The 20,034-nt window shown below is 35.6% G+C and overlaps 1 protein-coding gene across 6 annotated transcripts in view; it reads right to left on the reverse strand.

Annotated features, from left to right (window-relative positions):
- Positions 1–20,034, reverse strand: part of LMBR1 (limb development membrane protein 1) — a 150,480-nt gene that overhangs the window by 82,718 nt on the left and 47,728 nt on the right. For 4 of the 6 annotated variants that reach the window (XM_061198998.1, XM_061198994.1, XM_061198992.1 and 1 more), the window contains one exon: positions 8,307–8,410. In XM_061198998.1, the coding sequence (XP_061054981.1) occupies positions 8,307–8,410 (104 nt within the window). Of the gene's footprint in view, positions 1–5,900; positions 5,946–8,306; positions 8,411–10,055; positions 10,109–20,034 lie in introns of those variants that run through there. The other 2 variants (XM_061198997.1, XM_061198996.1) reach the window with 2 other exon arrangements.

Below are 20,034 nucleotides of genomic sequence, written 5' to 3' on the forward strand. Positions count from 1 at the left end.
AATAAAATATGAAAGTATAAAAGTATTTAAATCCAGCACTATAAAACAACTTAAAATTCCTTCTTTGTGTTCCAAGAAAGATAATAGGAAACGTTTCCTTTAAATTGACCATTTCACTATATTTAATTCTTTTTTTTTTTTTAATAAATTTATTTATTTATTTATTTTTGTCTGTGTTGGGTCTTCGTTGCTGTGCGAGGGCTTTCTCCAGTTGCGGCGAGCGGGGGCCACTCTTCATCGTGGTGCGCGGGCCTCTCACTGTCGCGGCCTCTCCCGTTGCCGAGCACAAGCTCCAGACGCGCAGGCTCAGCAGCCGTCGCACACGGGCTTAGTTGCTCCGCGGCATGTGGGATCTTCCCAGACCAGGGCTCGAACCCGTGTCCCCTGCATTGGCAGGCAGATTCTTAACCACTGCGCCACCAGGGAAGCCCTTAATTCTTTTTCTACTGTTCGGGCGTCCTTATTTTTTGTTTTTGCCTGCTCACCTTATTTTTAATAACTAAAAGAACATACATTTTATGTATTTTTTTAACAGTTCAATTGATTTAAAAGTCAATCACTCTAGAACAGTAAGAACTTGTCTTTCTAGATGAGAATTTCCTTTCCTTAACAGAAAGTGTGCAAACCAATAAATTTTTAAGTAGTATAACTATTAATGACTTAAGTCTAAAGAAAAGTACATAATATACTGCAACCTAAAATATTACCTAATGTCAAAACTATCAAACAATCCTATTGCCTTTGATGTGTCTAAATACACAACTTTTATTTCTGGTACAAATGGGCCAAATAAATGGGTTGTAAAGTAATATATCAAGTTCCAGCTATATATTGGCATACATTTCATAGAGATCAGAAGGTTAACACTGTGACATGCTGAATAAATGATTTTACAGACAAATAAATATGAGTTTAAATGCCAAATAAATAAAAGATTTTAACAATCCAAATTCTAGCCTCTTGGGTGAGCTCTCGTCCTACAGGTCTATGGGTATGTATCATAATTGTGTAAGAAGCTCTCTAGTCAGCATTAAATCTGACATTTAATTTTACTTTCAAATAAAGTTCATTCCAACCAAGGGTAGGTAGTTTTCAACTCCCCCAAAAAAAGTTTTAGAAAGGAGACTCTAATTGATAACAATGGCTATTCCTATGAAATTGTTTTATGAATATTAGAAGTATTAGAGCCAGTTTAATTAAAAGTATAATTACTTTAAAATCTGAACCTGGTGATTTTATATTTCCTCCCTACCAAAACTTCTCATTTAACTAATTATGAGACATTAGTTGGTAATTTAATCATCATATAAAATAAAGTTTGAAATTCAGCTACCTATTAAATACCTTCTTTTTACGACCTATACTGTTACAAGATAAAACCATTTATATTTCAAAAAGTAAATAAACAAAGCTATGTTGATGCCACTCTAATTTCTTACATCGTTTTGCTATCACATATAAAGTTATACCACACAAATCTTCCTGATTTCGTTATCAACTTGCTCACAGTTGGTACATTTAAGTCCCTAATAATAACTGCCGCTTCTACTGTGTCTTGGTGCTTTACAAACAGATTTGGTGAAGTAACCCGAGGACGAGGTAAGCACTGCAGCCCATTTTCCAGATGGAGACACTAAGAACCGTGCCTGGACTTCCAGGTCGGTAAAAGAAGAGTCAGGATTTAAGTCCAGGACTTCTGAAAGCCAGAGCTTATAGTTTTGCCACTATACAAAACTCTTTACGCAAATAAAGAGACAATCTAGCCTTACAGTAGAAATCTCTCCTTTTTTGATAAATGGAGAGAGAGTATCATACCATCACCAAGTATGCAGGAACTGAGCAATGTGCTATTTACCAATAACTGACACTGTTACTGAAGTTATAATTTAGTCGCCTCCAACATGCAGCTGTACTGAGAAGAGTGACAAAATTAACGTCATTTCATTAACTAAATGATTTTTAACTCAAAATCCTTATGAACTCAAATAATTTTTAAATGAAATAAATGTACCCTTTTCTTCAAATAATACTTTTCTGTGTCTTTCTCTGACATCCTATACGTCAAGCTTCAATGTCTGAAGTGCTCAGTTTACATTATTATAACCACGCCTTTTACAGTAGAGTCACAATTCCAACAGGAACCTTGCATGTAACAACACTACCAGAATCGAATGTTTTGAAAATAATCATTCTTATCTATATTGTTTCTATGGAAAAAATTAGTCCTCACAATTGGAAGAGGGTAGAGGAATTCTGTTAATAAATTACTGATTTTTTTTTCTTGAAGGTGTTGGAAAATCAAATTAACACATAACAATAGTTAGTGAGATATGACTCCATTTTCTGTAATAAACACCAAGATCAAAACGAGACCCAAGGTAAATTTCCTTGAAAGGTTCCCAGCAGGAGTTTCCCTTTTTGTATGTGATTTCCTCTCACCCACAAAAACCATGCAAATATGCGCATGTGCCACTAACACTAAGCAGCACTTCCTTAATCACTCATTTCCAACAATTTATGGATGATCAGTGGCAAAAACGAGCAAAAATAATGAAAGAATGCAATGAAAGCTCACTGAGACCGAGCTGGACTTCCTACTCATTTCTGTGTCTCTTTAAGATGGAGGCCTGATACAAATTAGCCACTGGGGGGAAAAAGTCATCTGGTCATAAAATACAGTACAAGGTCACTTTTATGTAAGTTTGCCAAAAGGGACATAAACCAGGACAATTTCAAACTGTGACACAGGATAGAAACATATTAGAACGATGTCTGTTGCCCCTCTATTGTGCTGTCACGGTGCTCAGCTTTATAGGCCTTCCAAGCACCGCACCCAGCTCTTGGCTTCCACCTGGCCAGTCTAATTAATTAAGAAAGGAAGTCACCTCAGATTTTGTACTTTTTGCTTTTATTATCAAGCACTTCGTTTGAAGTTCTAGGAGTTAACCTCTTAATCCTACAGACCGTGTGCTATGTTCTGGACATCTGGGGGTGTCTGGATGGCTTAGGTAATTGGTCAGGATGTTGCTGTCACTTATGTTAAATGTTACACCATGACTTCAAACCAAAGATAGGCATTAATGTGAGGCACAATATAAAGCTGCTCCCAGAAACATCTTTGGTCCATGAAATAATCTGTCATTGAAGGGTTTTTTTTACTTTCATTAAGTTGCTGAATTTTTTCCTCATGACATTTTTTTTCCTTATGACATTTTAATTCAAAGTAAGATGTTAAGATACAATATGAAACAAACACATTCCTAACTCCCATTTAAACCCTAGCCAGAGGTTAGACCGGTTCATTACGCAATCGAAAAGCACCTTCTGGCATCACCCCAAATAACCTAGAGGTCCCTCTGAGGCAGAGTGGGGAGAGAGACTCACACAGCTGACCTGAGTGTAACAGGAACAGGAGCGCTGCCAGCCCCAAGACTCTCATACTCTGGTGTGTGACTAAGCAACGGAGATAAAAACTGTGGAGAAAACATGTCTACCACAAAACAAAAACAAAACCCACCAGACGCAACCTCTTCACCAGAGTTGAAACATAAGATGTAAGCTTGGGTTGGGGTCAGCTTCAAACACACATGAACATATGTAATGCTTGCTACAATATATATGGGTGACAGCCTATAATATAAATAATCTAGATTAAATAAAAATTTAACTGCTAACAGAATTCCAAGATAAAAGGTACCTTCTTACCAAAAAAAAAAAAAAAAAGAAAGAAAAAGAAAAAAGAAAAAACCTTGCTTTATCAAGACCACTTACATTCTCCTACCCTTGAGAACTGTAAAGAATGGGAATAGCTAGGAGATGGTCCCAATAAAAAAGAAACATACGCCATGGTAAGGAGAGAGAAGAAAGGCGATTCAAGGCCCTTAAAAGGACATGGTCAACCCCCCAGGCCTAAAATGTCCTGTTTGAATTAACATAGTGGTTTAATTAAAAACTAAGTAGAGAATTCTGCTTAATTTGATTTTCAATTCAAGCTCTGCATCCGCCATGGCCAGTGGCCAATTTCCGCATCTCGGCACAATATGCAAGGGGCTGCTTTAAAATCGATTGCCCAGGGGAATCAATGGGAGTTTGGTGGGACCATATGCCATTTAGGGGCTCCACCAGACTTCAACATAGTAAAACAACACCAGGAAGTGGCCAAAGGAAAAAAAAAGAAATTTAACTTAACCATATTACAAGTTTGTCCTTACTCAAATTATTGTGCTGAAATCTCCCAATTAGAAGTGTTTTCTAAGCTCTCCTCAATGTTGCCTTGGAAGTAGATATGTCAAATGTAACCAATGGGCAAAGGGTTTTAAAGGGATACACACAAATATATACATGCTTGCCAGCCAGCTGTGTCAAAGATGTCAGCGACCCACCCCCTTCATCAGAGCAGCAGAGTTCCTGACTGTGATACAACCTATAGCTCTGTGGAAAGCGCTACAGACCTCACCAAACACTGTTCAGAACCTGTGCAAGTAAATACCAGATGACCTTATATATAACAGAAAGGCATAATACTGCAAGGCTCAAACATATACCTAACACATTTAGACTTAAATATACAATGCTAATAATAACCCTTGCAACTTCCATGTAACTGAAAAAGGTGAATATTGTAAAATAACATGCCATGATTCCCCTGATTTTAAAGCTCTCTAAACATTTCTAATAGGATCTACATGCACCTTCTCTTTCTCATTCTTTAATTTTATTGAAGTATACCTGATTTACAATGTTGTGTTAATTTCTGCTGTACAGCAAAGTGACTCAGTTATACATACATATTCTTTTTCATATTCTTTTCCGTCACGGTTTATCCCAGGATATTGAATACAGTTCCCTGCAGATGCACCTTCTCTTTAGGCAGTTTTGATTCTGCTTCAGTACATGCCATTTCAAAATGGGAAAAATAATTTGGAATCTTAAAACTGCCTAAGATACTAATACATGAATAATTAAGAGCTGACTCTATTTAGTTGCTTTCTAATGATCTATCCATGTAACACTGATGTTTCTTAGAATACTTATCAGTCAAATGCACGAAGCTCTAGGATAGTGACAATAATACCTAACATTTACTGAGCTAAATCCTGGGCTAAATGCTTTACATGAATAATCACCTCTCATTTAATCCTCCAAATGAAACAGTAAGGTAACTATCATTACTATACCCATTTTACAAAAAGAAATCCTGAGGTTTAGATGATGTAACTAGCCCAGGCAGTCTGACACTAAAGACAGATTTTCTCACCTTAGTACCTGCAGTCTCTCTTCCAATGGCCCCTCCCTCAGCATAATAGAATTATTCTACCTCTTCTCCTCCAAGCCACAACCCCATCTCCCTCTTTCCTTTAACAGCATTAAAGACAAAACACTTTAATTTGGTTTCTGCAACTCCCATTCATCCCCAAGCTACCAGATTCTAAGAAACGGTAACCATCCTGAGCTCTGCCTTCTCCCCCTCTTTTTAAATCCTTCACTGTGGGGACTTCCCTGGCGGTCCAGTGGTTAAGACTCTGCACTCCCAATGCAGGGGGCCCGGGTTCAATCCCTGGTCAGGGAACTAGATCCCACATGCCGGAACTAGATCCCACATGCCGCAACTAAGACCCGGCACAGCCAAATAAATAAATATATTTTTAAAAAATCCTTCGCCGTGTTTGGGAATTAACTGGATTGGTCATGTCGACTGCACCCTACAATCACTCAACACATCAGTCCCCTTTGAGACCATGAAATGTAGCTGGTGACCTTAAGGAATTCTGAGGAGGCTGACATAGTCAGAGATGTGCTTAGAAAAGGCATTCTTCTAATCATGTATAAAGAGACTAGAAGTAAACAGTTTAGAGGGAAGAACTGCTGTACAACTGTAGGTGCAAAATATTTTTACTTACCTTCTTATACCCCTCCTCAAGCTGATTCTCCCCTTTGACCTTAGTCTACAAGGGGGAACAGGAGAACAGTAAATCATTGGGTTCTTGTGTCCGTTGTTTTTAATTCTAGAGATGGTGCTACCTCTGCTCCAACAGATTCAGCCAAGTCCCTTTTCTAGTTGGTTAGTTCACAAGAAGGGAGGGAAATAATTTGGAGACAAAGGGGTTTGTCCACATTGCACACTGCTTTTTAAAATAATTTATTTAACTAATAACTAGATTTTTATGAAAAGCATAAACTAGGGAGCACACCTTTAATACCAAACATGAAAATATATTTAACACTGAGCTTTACCAGTTGCTTTTGCACTTGATGACACATGAGACAGAGCTAGGGAGAGGGGAGCACTGTGCATGTTTAAAGCAAACATCAGCATGGCAATTTTAGTGACATATGTTGAAACGCTCTGTTTAACAGAGCCAGGTGCATGACTGATTCAGTATGGTGACATCTCTACCAAACAGTGTCTCGCATTGTGTGGTGCATGTACTCCTTTCCCTAGTGACATATGTTGAAATTCTGACGTGTATTTATCTCTAAATATGCTTAAATAAAACAGTAGATGCAAAAATTCTTTCCAAAAATCCTCTGCCAACTCCCTGTTGTCTACAGCATAAAACCCAAACTATGTGGTAGAGGACTCAGGCCTCCAGGATCTGATCCTGACAAGGGGTCTCTCGCCATTCTCCATTCTACAGCTAAGCATCAGCCAGCCACTCCCTCAATTCAGGCAGAATCCAGGCCTTTGCTCAAGCCTCGAATGCTCACCTGCAAGTCTCAGCTCAAGTGCAGGCTAACCTCCCTGAAGCTTCCCCAATTCTCCAGGCAAATCAAGACCTCCCCTCACAGCCGCTCGTTGTATAAAAGTTCATCCACCACATGGCTCCTTGTTTTCATCTCTGAGGTCATCCTCTCTTAATCCCTTGAAGGCAAGAACCCTGTCTTTTCACTTCTGTACCCAGCAAGCTCCTTTAACAGCATAGCAATTACCACTTAGTATGTGCCTAGTAAAACTCTGTCAAATGTTTGACTATCCATCAAAAGGCTCCAAAATTCCACAGAAATTGCTTTCTCAAGCATCTCTGATGACCTTGTTTCTTCTCCATGCTCTTCCTTTTCGACCCCACTCTGATGTCCTGTTTTACATTCCACTCTCCTGAGCTCTGTCTGGGCTTCCAGGTCACACCCTCCTTGTTCTCCTACTATCTGACGTCCCCATGGAAAGCCCCGCCTTGCCCCTTCCTCTGCCGCGCGCTGTGGTCCTCTTCCCCTCCCTCCTCGTCGGTGCCTGGCTGGCTTTAGCTGTGCTCTCCACAGTGCTGACCAGTGAAGAACGTGCACTCTGGGGAGGTTAGAAGCAAGCCCTGGGTTTTAGTCCTAGTTTTGCAATGGTACATATGTGGTTCTTAGACAATTTAATAACATTCATATCTTTGGATCTCAGTTTCCTCCTTATAAAAGGAGGGTTTGAACTAAATCCCTTTCAGCAGCAAAACTTCCTATCATTCTTCAAGAAATTATGAACAAAGAGTTTTTTAAACTGAAACTATGCAAGTCTTTCCCATTACATGGATGACTTAAATAATTTACATACCTCATTATAAAAAACAAACCTAATATATAAAAGCCAGTTTTCTCAATGTAGGTTTGACTGCCATACCCAACCATCCATTCTGATCTCAGTACATTCACTAAATATGAAACCATCTATCACAATATGAATATGAATAACCATAACTAAAAATTAGAAAGGTGCAATGTGTCTATAAACTGTAACACCAGGACTCATTTTGTCAAGTTTAAAAGTCACCCCAAAAGTACTACTGAAATCTTCGCATTATATTCCAAGCTTTTATAGCAAACAGCTCCACAAGCTATAAATGGAAATGCTGTTCCCTTCACTTTAAAATGCTCTATTCAAGGACAGAGGGAGTTACTACCATTGACAAGGTCTGGATTAACTGTTTAAGATGCTCTTGCAGACTGTCCTGTTTTGCCCACTTCTCACGCTCCCACATTCACCTAATATCAGTAAGTCACAGGATCCTGGGAATAAGAAAGGAATAATAGCTATTGTGTCAGGTTTATTCATTCTACAAAAGAACACTCCACCAACTTTGCACATAGTATAAAATCATTCAAAGGTCAAAAGATGACTTCCTCCCTGTAGACATGTAAAATAATTCAATAAGTAACACTGTTACCATTATTGTAAAAACATTATTAATATTAACAAGACATTATTATTAATTAAACTTCTTACATTCCAGTAAAATGGTTATTTAAGCCTACTTTTTTCTAGTTCAACATGAATGATATTTATTTCTTCATTGAAGAAATTTAATTCTAAAACATGATTCACTTACCTTTTTCAGGCCAGCAAAACCTTCTGATTCCAGAAAGAAAAAGGCAAAGGGCATCAACACAAATAAACAAAGATTGGAAAAGAGAGAAGCAAGGTTCCATAAACCTGTGAGAAGGATAACAATACAAGAAAGATGAGTTTAGATATTGACAATCTTGTCAAAGAAAATTACTGTGCTAAATTGTAATATCAGTCAAAGCTCTGTACTTTTTAATAGTAAAAATAAACATAAACTTGAATAGAGAGGCCTAACAAATGACCTAAACTTAGAAATCAGAAAAATAATTACATATTTCTATAAAATTTTTGTAACTTGTACCTATTGGGAAAAGCCAATACAGAAACTAATAATTTTTCCTCATGCTCTGAAATAAATTCACTAAACATATGACATATGCAGAGATCCAAAGACACAGCCTCTTCAGACATATTGGCACCTGAATATTTAAATTAGAGCCAGTAGCATTTATCGAGCACTTAATAAATGCCAGATACTCTACTGAACATTTTACATGAATAATCTTGTTTAATTTAAGCCTCATAAAAACCCGAAATGTAATAATTAGCATTTATTGAGCCCTTATGTGCCAAGCGCTATTCTAAGTGATTTACAGATATTATACAAACTCATTTACTCTTCACAGCAATCCCCCAAAATGACAGAGGCTGCTTATATAAAACCTGCCACGGCTGCAGAGCCTGCAAGTAGCTGCACTAATTCCTGGGATTTTTAAAAACCACTACATCAAAGAAGTTTTAGTAAGCAACTCCAAGTGGTAAAGAAAATGTAAGAGGGGCAAGCAAGCTCACATCACCTTTTCCCTTTCTGGCACATTCTGCACTCATAAAATCACAATAAAAAGCAACTTAGATGATAATAAGACTAGATTTTTAAAAATACAGAACTTTAGGTATGTCACTGGGATAATATTTGGACCAACATCTCACTTTTTATAGGTAAAACACTCAACTTTAAAACTGATGGCTACAATCTTCATTAAAATTTATAAAATTAAGTATCAAAGATAAAAATTATGCTAAATATAAATTCAATGTACTACATACAATTATGATCCAATGCTTCTGAAAACAGGCAACTCATGTTCTTTCAACACCCTTATTTACAAGGCACTGTTCCATGCACTGGAGACGTAGTAACAACAGAACACAAACCTCTGCCCTCACAGAGCTTCCTTTCCAGACACATGGAGACTACACACTGAGCTCTCAGGGAACCAAGGAAACTAGTTCTCAACTGCCTTGGTTACAAATTAACATATGTGTTTCATAACTACCCTAAATCCTTTTTGGAACAGCATGGAATACAAACAAAAAGAATGAATGCAGCACTTGTACAGGTTACCTAGAGAGATGTACTTCCTTTAGTAAATAAGGTGATGTAATTAAAAATCAATTTACAGTTTCTTATTCAAAAATCTAGGTATTTAGATTGAATGAATTTTACGATATATATTTATCTCAGCAGGAAATAAAATGTTTTACAAAATATTTTCAAAAACAATGTTTCACATCTCTCAGAGGAAAAACTTTGATTTGTACTTTTAAAAATAAAAAATGTTCTAAAATACTTTTCCACTTTTCAGTCTCTAAAAAAAAAAGATGCTAAACATCTTAACCCTTTTCTTCATTCAAAGGGGTTATAATTACAGCCAATTGTTGTATCGTGTTAATAACCAGGAAGAACACACAGGATGGTGGCCAAATGCACACACGGGACTTTCACACAGACCTGGGTTCGAGCCCCATCTGCACTTCCATGTGACAACACTTCTAAGCCACAGGCTCTTCATCTATACAATGAGGCTGAGGATCATGTCTGTAGGTGGTGCTGAGAATTCAGTGAAATAATACATGAACAACCATCACCACGCCTGTCACAAAATAAGCACTTAATGACTTTTTGCTTTTAATAACAGTAACATCTCCAGAGGCTACCAACACACAGTGCTAATCAGCCCCTGTACCAAAGTACCATACTTTCTGAGAAGCCATGTTCACTTTGCAGAAAATCACGACATATATAAAAAGTAAAAATATTAGTTTCTAAAAAATTTGTTGAGTTATAATTGACATAAACCACACACAAATTGTACAGTTTCATAAAATGTGGCAGTTATATCACCATAACCAAGATAATATATCCATCACCCCTAAGTTTCCTCATACCATTTTATAATCAGTGTCTCCTGCCACTCCCTATCCCACCCCATTCTCCATCAGCCAGATTCTACACTTTATAAACGACTGTATTTTCTAAAATTTTCTATAAATGGTAAGTGTAGTATGTACTCCTGTTTTTGTCTGGCTTCTGTCACCTAGCACAATTCTTCTGAGATTTTTCAACACTGTGGCAGTATCAGCAGTCTATCCCTTTGTATCAGATTGAATCCAGTTACTACACTGCATCCACCCACAGGCAAACTGCTACCTGGGTTGTGGCTCTCACAACTAAACCTGTTATAAACACTCACATATGAGTCTTCGTATGGACACAGGCTTTCATGTCTTTGGGGTAAATATGTGGGCATGCAATGTCTGGGTCATATAGTAGGTGTACGTTTAACATTTTAAGAAACTGCCAAAATGTTTTCCAAAGTGGGTGTATAATTTCACATTCCTACCAGCAGAATTCAAATCTCATCCACATTTTGACAAAAAATGGTATGGGCAGTCTTTTCAGTTTCAGCCATTCTAATAGGTGTACAGTGGTATCTCATTACTGCTTTAATTTGCATTTCCCCAATGAATAATGACGTGAACATCTTCTCATGAACTTATTTGCCATCCATTTACATCTTCTTTGCTAAAACGTCTCTTCAAATCTGTTGCCCATTGTTTCATTGGGTTGTCTGTTTACTTACTGAGTATACTTTATATACTCTGAATACAAGTCTTTTATCAGGCATATGATTTACAGATATTTTTCTCGCACTTTGTGAATTGTCTTTTCAGCCTCTTAACAGTATCTTCCAAAGAACAAAATTTCTTAATGTTGATGAAGTCTAATTTATCAATGTTTTCTTTACGGATCATGCTTTAGCTATCTTACCCAAGAAATTATGGTCTAGTTCTGTGTCAAAGACTTTCTCCTATATTTCCTTCTTACAAGTGTTACAGTTTTAGGATTTACATTTAGATCTACGATTCTTTCAAATTACTTTCTGTATATGGAGCCAGATATGGATTTAAGTTCATTTTTTACCTACGATTATCCAATTGCTCCAGTACCATTTGTTGAAAATAGCCTTTTCCGCCAAATAGCCTTTGCACCTTTGTTAAAAATAAATTTACAATATGTTTGGATATATTCCTGGACTCTCTATTCTACTGAGTTGCTCTATCTTCCTGCTAATGCACACAGCACAGTATCGATTACTATGGCCTTAAAATCATCTTTGAGTTGGGTAGTCAGTCCTCCAATTTTGTTCTCTTTCAAAGTTGTTTTGGCTAATATAAGTCGTTTGAATTCCCATCTAAAATCTTAGACCAGCTTTTCAATTTCTACAAAAAAATCAGCCTGGTATTTTGACTAAGATTGTGTTGAATCTATAGATCAATTGGGGGAGAACTACCATCTTTACAGTACTGTCTTCTCATCTGTGAACACAGCACTTCTCTCCATTTATTACAGTATGCTTTAATTTCCCTCAGCAGTGTTTCCTAGTTTACAGTATACAGGTCTCGCACGTCCCTAAGCACTTCACATTTTTGATTCTACTGTATATAAACGGCACTGGTTTTTAAATCAATTTCCAATTATCCATTGCTAGCATACAGAAATGCAATGGAGTTTTATATATTGATCTTGTATCTCTGCAACCTTGCAAAACTCACTTATTAGTTCTAATAGCTTTCCTATAATAGATTCCATCAGAATTTCTATATAGTCATATAATCTGTTAACAGAGACAGTTTTACTTTTTCCTTTCCAATCTCAATGTCCTTTATTCTTTAAAAATCACCAGAACCATGTTGAATAGAAGTGGTAAGAGGGGATCTCAGGAAAAAAAGCATTCAGCCTTTCACTATTAAGTATGATGTTACCTGGAGGGTTTTCATAGATGCTCTTTATTAAGATGAGGGAACTCCCTTTCATGCCTAATTTGCTGAGAGATTTTATCAGGAATGGACATTGAATTTTGTCATATGCTTTTTCTGTGTATATTGTGATGACCATATGAATTTTTTTTTAGTATGTGCATATGGTAAATTAAATTCATTGATTTTGTCAAAAGTCATGATGTATTACCCTTTTTATTTATTGTTATATTTGATTTGCTAAAATTTTGTTTAAAATTTATGCATCTATATTCATGAGGGATATTCTTCTATAGTTTTCATGTATGTCTGTCTGGTTTTGGTATCAGGGTAATGCTGGCCTCAGAGTTAGGAAGTATTCCCTCATTTTCAATTTTCTTAAAAAGTCTGTGTAGAATTGGCATTATTTCTTCCTTAAATATTTGGGAGGACTGAAAATGAAGTCTTCTTAGCCTAGAGTTTTGTGAGAATGTTTGCAACATTTCCACAATGTCTGAGAGGGTTTCAGTAGTTTTTGCCTTTCAAGGAATTTTTCCATTTCTCTAAGTTCTTGAATTTATTGGCATAAAGGTGTTCATAATATGCACTAATTATGCTTTTAACAGCTGTAGAATCTGTAGTGATATCACATCTCTCATTCCTGATATTGATAACTGGTATCTTTTTTTTCTGATCAATCTGGCTAAAGCCTTATCAATATTATTGATCCTCTCATTGATTTTCTCTACATTTTGTTTTTTATTTTGTTCATTTCTCCTCCCATCTTTTTTTATTTCCCATCCTCTTACTTTGGGATTCATTTGCTCTCCTTTTTCTAGTTTCTTATGGTGGAAGCTGTAGGAATTAAGACCTTTTTTTCTTTTCTAAAACAGGTATCTTTGTGCTATAAATTTTGGAATGTTTTATTTTCATTTTCATTGAGTTCAAAGTACTTTCAAATTTCCCTTTTGATTTCTTCTCTGACCTATGAGTTATTGTGAAGTATGTTATTTAGATACCAAATACTTGAGGGATTTTCTAGATATGCTGCTGTCACTGATTTCCCATTTAACTTCACTGTCGTTAGGGAGCATATCTTCTATGACTTAAAGTACTGAGACTTGTTTCATGGCACAGAATATGGTTTTCTTGGTAAATGTTCCCAGAGTACTTGAAAAGAATGTGTATTTCACTATTGTTGGGCTGAGTGGTCCATAAATACAAATTAGGCCAAGTTAGTTAAGTGTTAAAAATCCTTAATTTTTTCCTGGCTACTTGTTCTATCAATTATTGAAAAGGGGTTAGTGATATTTCTGAATATAATTGTGATTTTGACTATTAATTCTTTCATTTCTGTAAGTTTTTGCTTCAGGTATTTAATAGGTATTTAATAAATAGGAATTTTTTAGGTAGGTAATAGGTAACGTTTATTACTATGTTCTTTTGATGAATGAACCCCTTCATCATTATGAAATGATCTTCTTTATGCCTGATAACATTCCTTACCCTTTTCTGATAATAATATACCTATACCGTCTTCCTTTTCATTAGAATTAGTATAGTAAATCTTTTTGCTCCTATTGCTGTTAACCTATGTGTGTGTTTGCATTTAAAGTGAGTTTCTTATAGGCAGCATATACTTGGCTTTCTTTTTTATTCAATCTGATAATCTCTGCCTTTTAATTGGAATGTTTAGACCACTGATGTTTATTGATATGATCAGGCTGCAGTATATCAATTTGCTCTTTGTCTTCTACTTGACCCATTGTTCTGTCTTCTCTTTGCCTTCTTTTTCTGTGACCCTCTGGATCAACTATTGTTATGACTCCATTCTATTTCTTTTGTTTGCTTACTGACTGTATCTCCTCTTTGAGCTACTCTAGGGTTGTTTGGGGTTTATCATATACACCTTTAACTCATCATAATCTGCCTTCAAGAGGTACTACAATACTTCATGTACAGCCTAAGAACCTTACAACAGTCTATTGCCATTTCTTTCCTCCTGCCCTTGCATTATTGTTGTCACGCGCTTTTACTTGCACGTTATAAAACTCACAATTTACTGTTACTATTTTTTATTTAAAGAGCCAATTCTCTTTTAATAAGATTTATATGAAATAGAAATACTCTTTTATATTTACCCTCAAATTCGCCACTTCTAGTGATCTTCATTCTGTTTTACAGATCCAGATTTCTATCTTCTACCAATTTGCCTCTGCCTAAAGGATGTCCCTTATTTTTGGTAGTATAGGTCTGTGGTGATGAACTTTCACCTTTTGTATATCTGATACTGTCTTTATTTTGACTTTGTTTTGGAAAAATATTTTCACTGGATATAGAACTAGGTTGGTGGGGCTTTCTTTTTTCGGTACTTTAAAGATGTTGCTACCCTGCCATCTGGCTTTCATTTTTTTCCCACAAGAAATATGCTGGAATTTGCATCATTGCTCCTCTGTACTTTATGTCTTTTTTCTCTGAATGCTTTTAAGATTTCTCTGTATCACTGGTTTTGACCAATCTGATGATGTATCTTGGCAGGTCTCCTGTAACTAGGGCTAGTTGAGCTTCTTGGATAAGAGGGTTTACAGTTTTCATCTAATCTTGAAATCTTTCTGCCATCAGTTTTTCAAATATTTTTCTTAACCCTCCGTCTTTTAGGAACATCAATTATATCACTGATGCCCTGGTCAGTTTTTCAGTCATTTTTTTGTTTCTTTTTTAGACTGTTTTCTATTGCTATGTCTCAGAGTTCACTAATCTCTTCTGCAAAAATATCTAATTTGATTTTATCCCATCCAATATATTTTCATGTCAGATATTACAGGTTTCATCTCTAGAAGTCTATTTGGTTCTTTTTTTACATCTTTTATGTCTCAATATGTTCAGTTATGTTCAGTCTTTCCTCCAGCTTCTGGAACATATGAAATACTTAGAAGAAATGTTTCAATGCTCTTGTCTACTAATTCTGAATCTGCGTCAACTGTAAGTTTTGACTGATTTTTCTCTTCATTATGGGTTGTATTTTCCTGCTTTGTACTCAGCTGAAGTCTCATGGTAGGCAGAGTGAACCCCCAAAGATATCCATGCCTTAATCCCTGGAATTCTTATACAGTATATTAGTGAATACGTTACAAGGTATATTCGTTTTCTGGGGCTTCTGTAACAAAGTACCACAAACTGGATGGCTTCAAACAACAGAAATTTATTCTCTCACAGTTGTGGAGGCTAGAAGTCCAAAATCAAGGTGCCAGCAGGACCATACTCCTTCTGGAGGTTCTAGGGAAGAATGCTTCCTTAGAGGTGGCTGCCTGTAACATTTGGCATTCCTGGGCTTGTAGATTCATCACTCCAATCTCTGCCTTTGTCTTCACATTCTTCCCCTGTGTATGTCTCTGTTTTATCTTCTTATAAGGATACTAGTTATTGGACTAGGGCCCACCCTAATCCATTATGACCTTATTTTACTAATTATGTCAGCAAAGATATTGTTTCCAAATAAGGTTACGTTCTGAGGTTCTAAATGGACACAAATTTGGGGAAAACACTTTTCAACCAAATATACATGGCAAAAAAGGATGTTGCAGATATAATTAAGGCTATGGACCTTAATAAAGAGAGAGGGGGAAACCATCTTGGATTAGCCAGGTGGGTACAATCTAACCAAAGGAGCCCTTAAAAGCAGAGAATTTTCTCTAAGAGGAGTCAGAGATGCAGCAGAAGGGTAAGACAGGGAGGAACTTGACACAACTTTGCTGGAGGGGGCATCACATGGAAAACCTGAGAAAAGAGGCAGACAGCCTATAGGGCAAAGATTGGCACCTGACTAACAGCTAGCAAGGAAATGGGGGCCTCAGTCTTACAACCACAAAGAACCACCCAACAACCTGAATGAACTTTGAAGCAAATTCTTCCCCACAGCCTCCAATAAAGAAAACAAATCTGTGAAAACCTTAATTTCAGCCCATGAGACCCTAAGCTGAGGGCCTTTTGTTTGTTTGCCAAAAAGAGAACATCAGTTTCATAAGATTTTACTAAGGGAGATGTTTAAACTGAGAATATGACAGCCCATTAATTCTACCCATCTGTGTAAAACAAAATGCGTAGTTGAGCTTCTGACCAGTTTGTAAGACACTTAAACAGAACTAACACTTCTACATTTGTTTATCTTTTTGTGTACATGTACACCCAAGCCTTACGATACCAAAACATCTTTCAAATACAGAAAGGTTTTAACAAATCCAACTTCAATAAAATATTGAATGTATTCTGTGTACTTAGTGCACAACCAGGGATTCGCACTGTGAAGATGTGGCGGCAGATGTCTAAGTGAGGGGCACTTTATGTCTGACCAGCCTGGGTTTGCATCTATCAGCTATACGTGACCTGGAAAAGGGACTTCAACTCTGTAGTCCTGTTTCCTCATGTATAAAATGGGCTATAACATAACTCATAGATCACGTGTGAACAGCAGAAGAGAAATAACATACCAAAATGTTAAATTAATGTCAGTGCCTCTCCCCGCCCTGTCTCAACATAATGCAAATGGTCCAAAACCCTGTAAAACTCCAATGCACATCAGCAATCAGACCAGATAGACAAAAAAGTGATATGAGTTACAGCTAAAATTAGGTCTCAGCCCTTTCCTTAAAGAATGATTCTCATTAATTACACCAAAAAAAACTTACATAACAACAATCTGTATACTTATATGACATGAAAAATATATGAAAACGACAAAAAAATAGGCACAGAAAATAAATTGCAAAGAAATATACCAAATTATTAACAGTGTGAATGTAGTGGAATTATGGATGATTTTTTCTTCCCACTGGCCTACATATTCTAAGTTTTCTATAAGGAGCACATAAACACACAAATTTAAACTCCTTTGTGAAACTCAAAATCCTTCACCTCACTATGTCATATAACTTCCCCACAAAATGCCTAAGAAAGGGCAGAGAACGGCAAAGCTTAACTGAGGTGGAGATGCTAGCTGGGCCCCTCATCAGCCACAGATCTCAGCCTATTTATTTTCTAGCCTCACTAAGCACAATTCATATTCTACCCTCTGCAAAATCACAAATTATCGCGTGGCAGGGGGCTTCAAAGATTGCTCTCAAATAGTTGCAACCATGAATATAAACCCTTGAATGCTTCATTATAATTTTATAATTGGAGGAAAAAAATTTACTTAGGTTTTGTAATTTGAAACAATCAATTATCATCCATGGTAAAAAACAGACTTTACTATTGTTATTGAGCTCTAAATATACATACTTCCAGAATTTATCTTTCTAATCATATGTGTCCCTTTCATGTAGTGAAAAATACAAATTCAAATTCTTCTCTGGAAATCAAAAGTTAAAAAACAAAAGTCTGCCTTAGGCAAAAGATCACAAATCAGTAAACGTATCTATTCTGACTAACCAACATACTTAAAATGAAGATAGTTATGAAAATTTATATAAAGAAATCTTTATCAACAGATATTATCAAGCAGCGATCTACTGAACAAGTGAAGAAAATGATCAGGATGATCATAAAGATTCTGAATAACAACTCATTTAAGTTTGCAATGAAATTAGATACCTTCTTTTATGTACTGAACTTTAGATATAATACATACAATTTAAAATTTTTTTTTGATTTTCCCCACTTCCCTTTTTCCAGGAGATTCAACATTACTGCTGATGGTCTTATCAACCACAATTGCAAAAAGAGATATAACCTCCACCATATTTACTTTTGCAAGAAAAATTCACTTAACACAAAGAATTTGAGAGTTAACCTACTACGTAACAGTATAATCATCTATGTAAATAACCAGTTTTTTTTCAAATTCTAAATAATTCAATGCAAAAAATTAAGTTTTATTAGCCAGAATATATGTGAAAGCTTCAGACTCAGCTTATGCTAATTTAATTATCAAATTTGCAACATATAATAAAGTTAAAGTTACTATGAGAAGAACATTTAATATAGAAAAATAATAAAGCTACTGTACACGCCTAAGTTGCCATTTTATTCTTGGAAACTGTGTAAAACTTAGTAAGTTTCCAGCATTTTGCAAACATACATCAGACATACACACATAAATATCCCTTAAGAATATTCTACAATTTTGATAAAACATTCCAAAATTAAAAATTAGAGCTAATACACATAAATACATACTACCACCCCTTTTATTGTATTATATATTATTACATATTAATTTGTAAAATAAAAAGGAATGTTAGCTAAATTTCTCTACTTCAGAAAGCTAAAATTATGTGCTCTCCGACATGGTAGTAGAACCCTAAAAATTCAGAAACCTTGTAGTTTATCTAAATCTGTTTCAATGACAATCTTTTTGAAAGATATTCAATGTCTATCCCCAAAAGAGGTATGTAAATTTAAAAGTTATTTAATAATCCCAGAATAATTAGTCTAAAACCCAAGCAAACCAAACTGAATTGCCAGATCACCAATGGATGCATTACCTTCTAGCTCCATCTGCTGGAGTCACAAAATATTTCAATACAATATACAACACTATGAAGCCAATAATCTATCGCTTTTTAACCACACAGACAAAAAACTTCATGAACTTAAATAAGAAAATTAATCCAAGTTCAACCATATTCAATAATTTCCAAAATAACAAAACTAAGTTAAAACCAATATTTCACTGGAATTAAGGATCTAATCCAATTGTCAAAAAGTGACATATAATAAAAAAAATGCTATGAAGAAAGCATAAGCTTTAAAGGAAAGACTGCAAGTTTGCTTTTGAATAGTGAGTACTGTGAGAACTTCAGAATTAAAATAGCTTTTGCTTATGCACTTAGAAGGGAAAAAAAACAAAAAGAACGATTTTAGCAATAAGCTATTAAACTTTTTAAGTTTTTTCTTATAACAAAAAAGCAATACACATCTACTATAGAAATATTATACAAGGCAAGCACCAAAACAAACTTTGTTTATAAATATAAATTTTTTATATCATATAATCCCACCACCCAGAGAAAAACATTTTTTTTGACATCTTTCTATATCAACGAATACTCATCTACATCATCATCATCTATAATGGTCAAAAAAGCATTCCACTGTTTGGATCTACCAAAATTTAATTAAGCAAATTTCCTACTTAGACTGTTTTTTATTTTTACTATTATAAACAATAAATATGCAGTAACTATAGTGATGCACATTATAACAAATCACTGAACTATTGAGACCAATTAACTAGAAATTGTTAGTAACATTTAATTAACAATGGTACCTTAAAATATGGTAAGAACTGACTTTTGATTAATATTTATACATGAGTAAACATAATACTTATTTTTCATTTTTTTAAGTTTAATTGCTTATAATCTAAAAGTTTGAATTTTCTGACCTTCTGTGGGACTTGAAAATGTATAAAACAAAGATGGATTTTGTACTGTTCCTTCATCATGTCCAAAACAGCATATTGGCTATTCATGTTGACAAATCAAAATAAAGCACACATACCTTGCAAAATCAAGTCAGAGTCACTGTGGTTATCTTTTAACAGGCTGAATCTTAAAACGGGCGATCATGTTCTAAACGTGTGTCTCTGTCTGGTCACAAGTGAGTATGGACAGCTTAGCAAAAACTGGGCCCCACTGAGAGAAAATACCTCAAAAACTGAAGAATTATTTCCTTATTTTATTTAAGGCTAC

Source organism: Eubalaena glacialis, chromosome 8 (genome assembly GCF_028564815.1).
Source record: "Eubalaena glacialis isolate mEubGla1 chromosome 8, mEubGla1.1.hap2.+ XY, whole genome shotgun sequence".
In the NCBI taxonomy this organism is placed as follows: Eukaryota; Metazoa; Chordata; class Mammalia; order Artiodactyla; family Balaenidae; genus Eubalaena; species Eubalaena glacialis.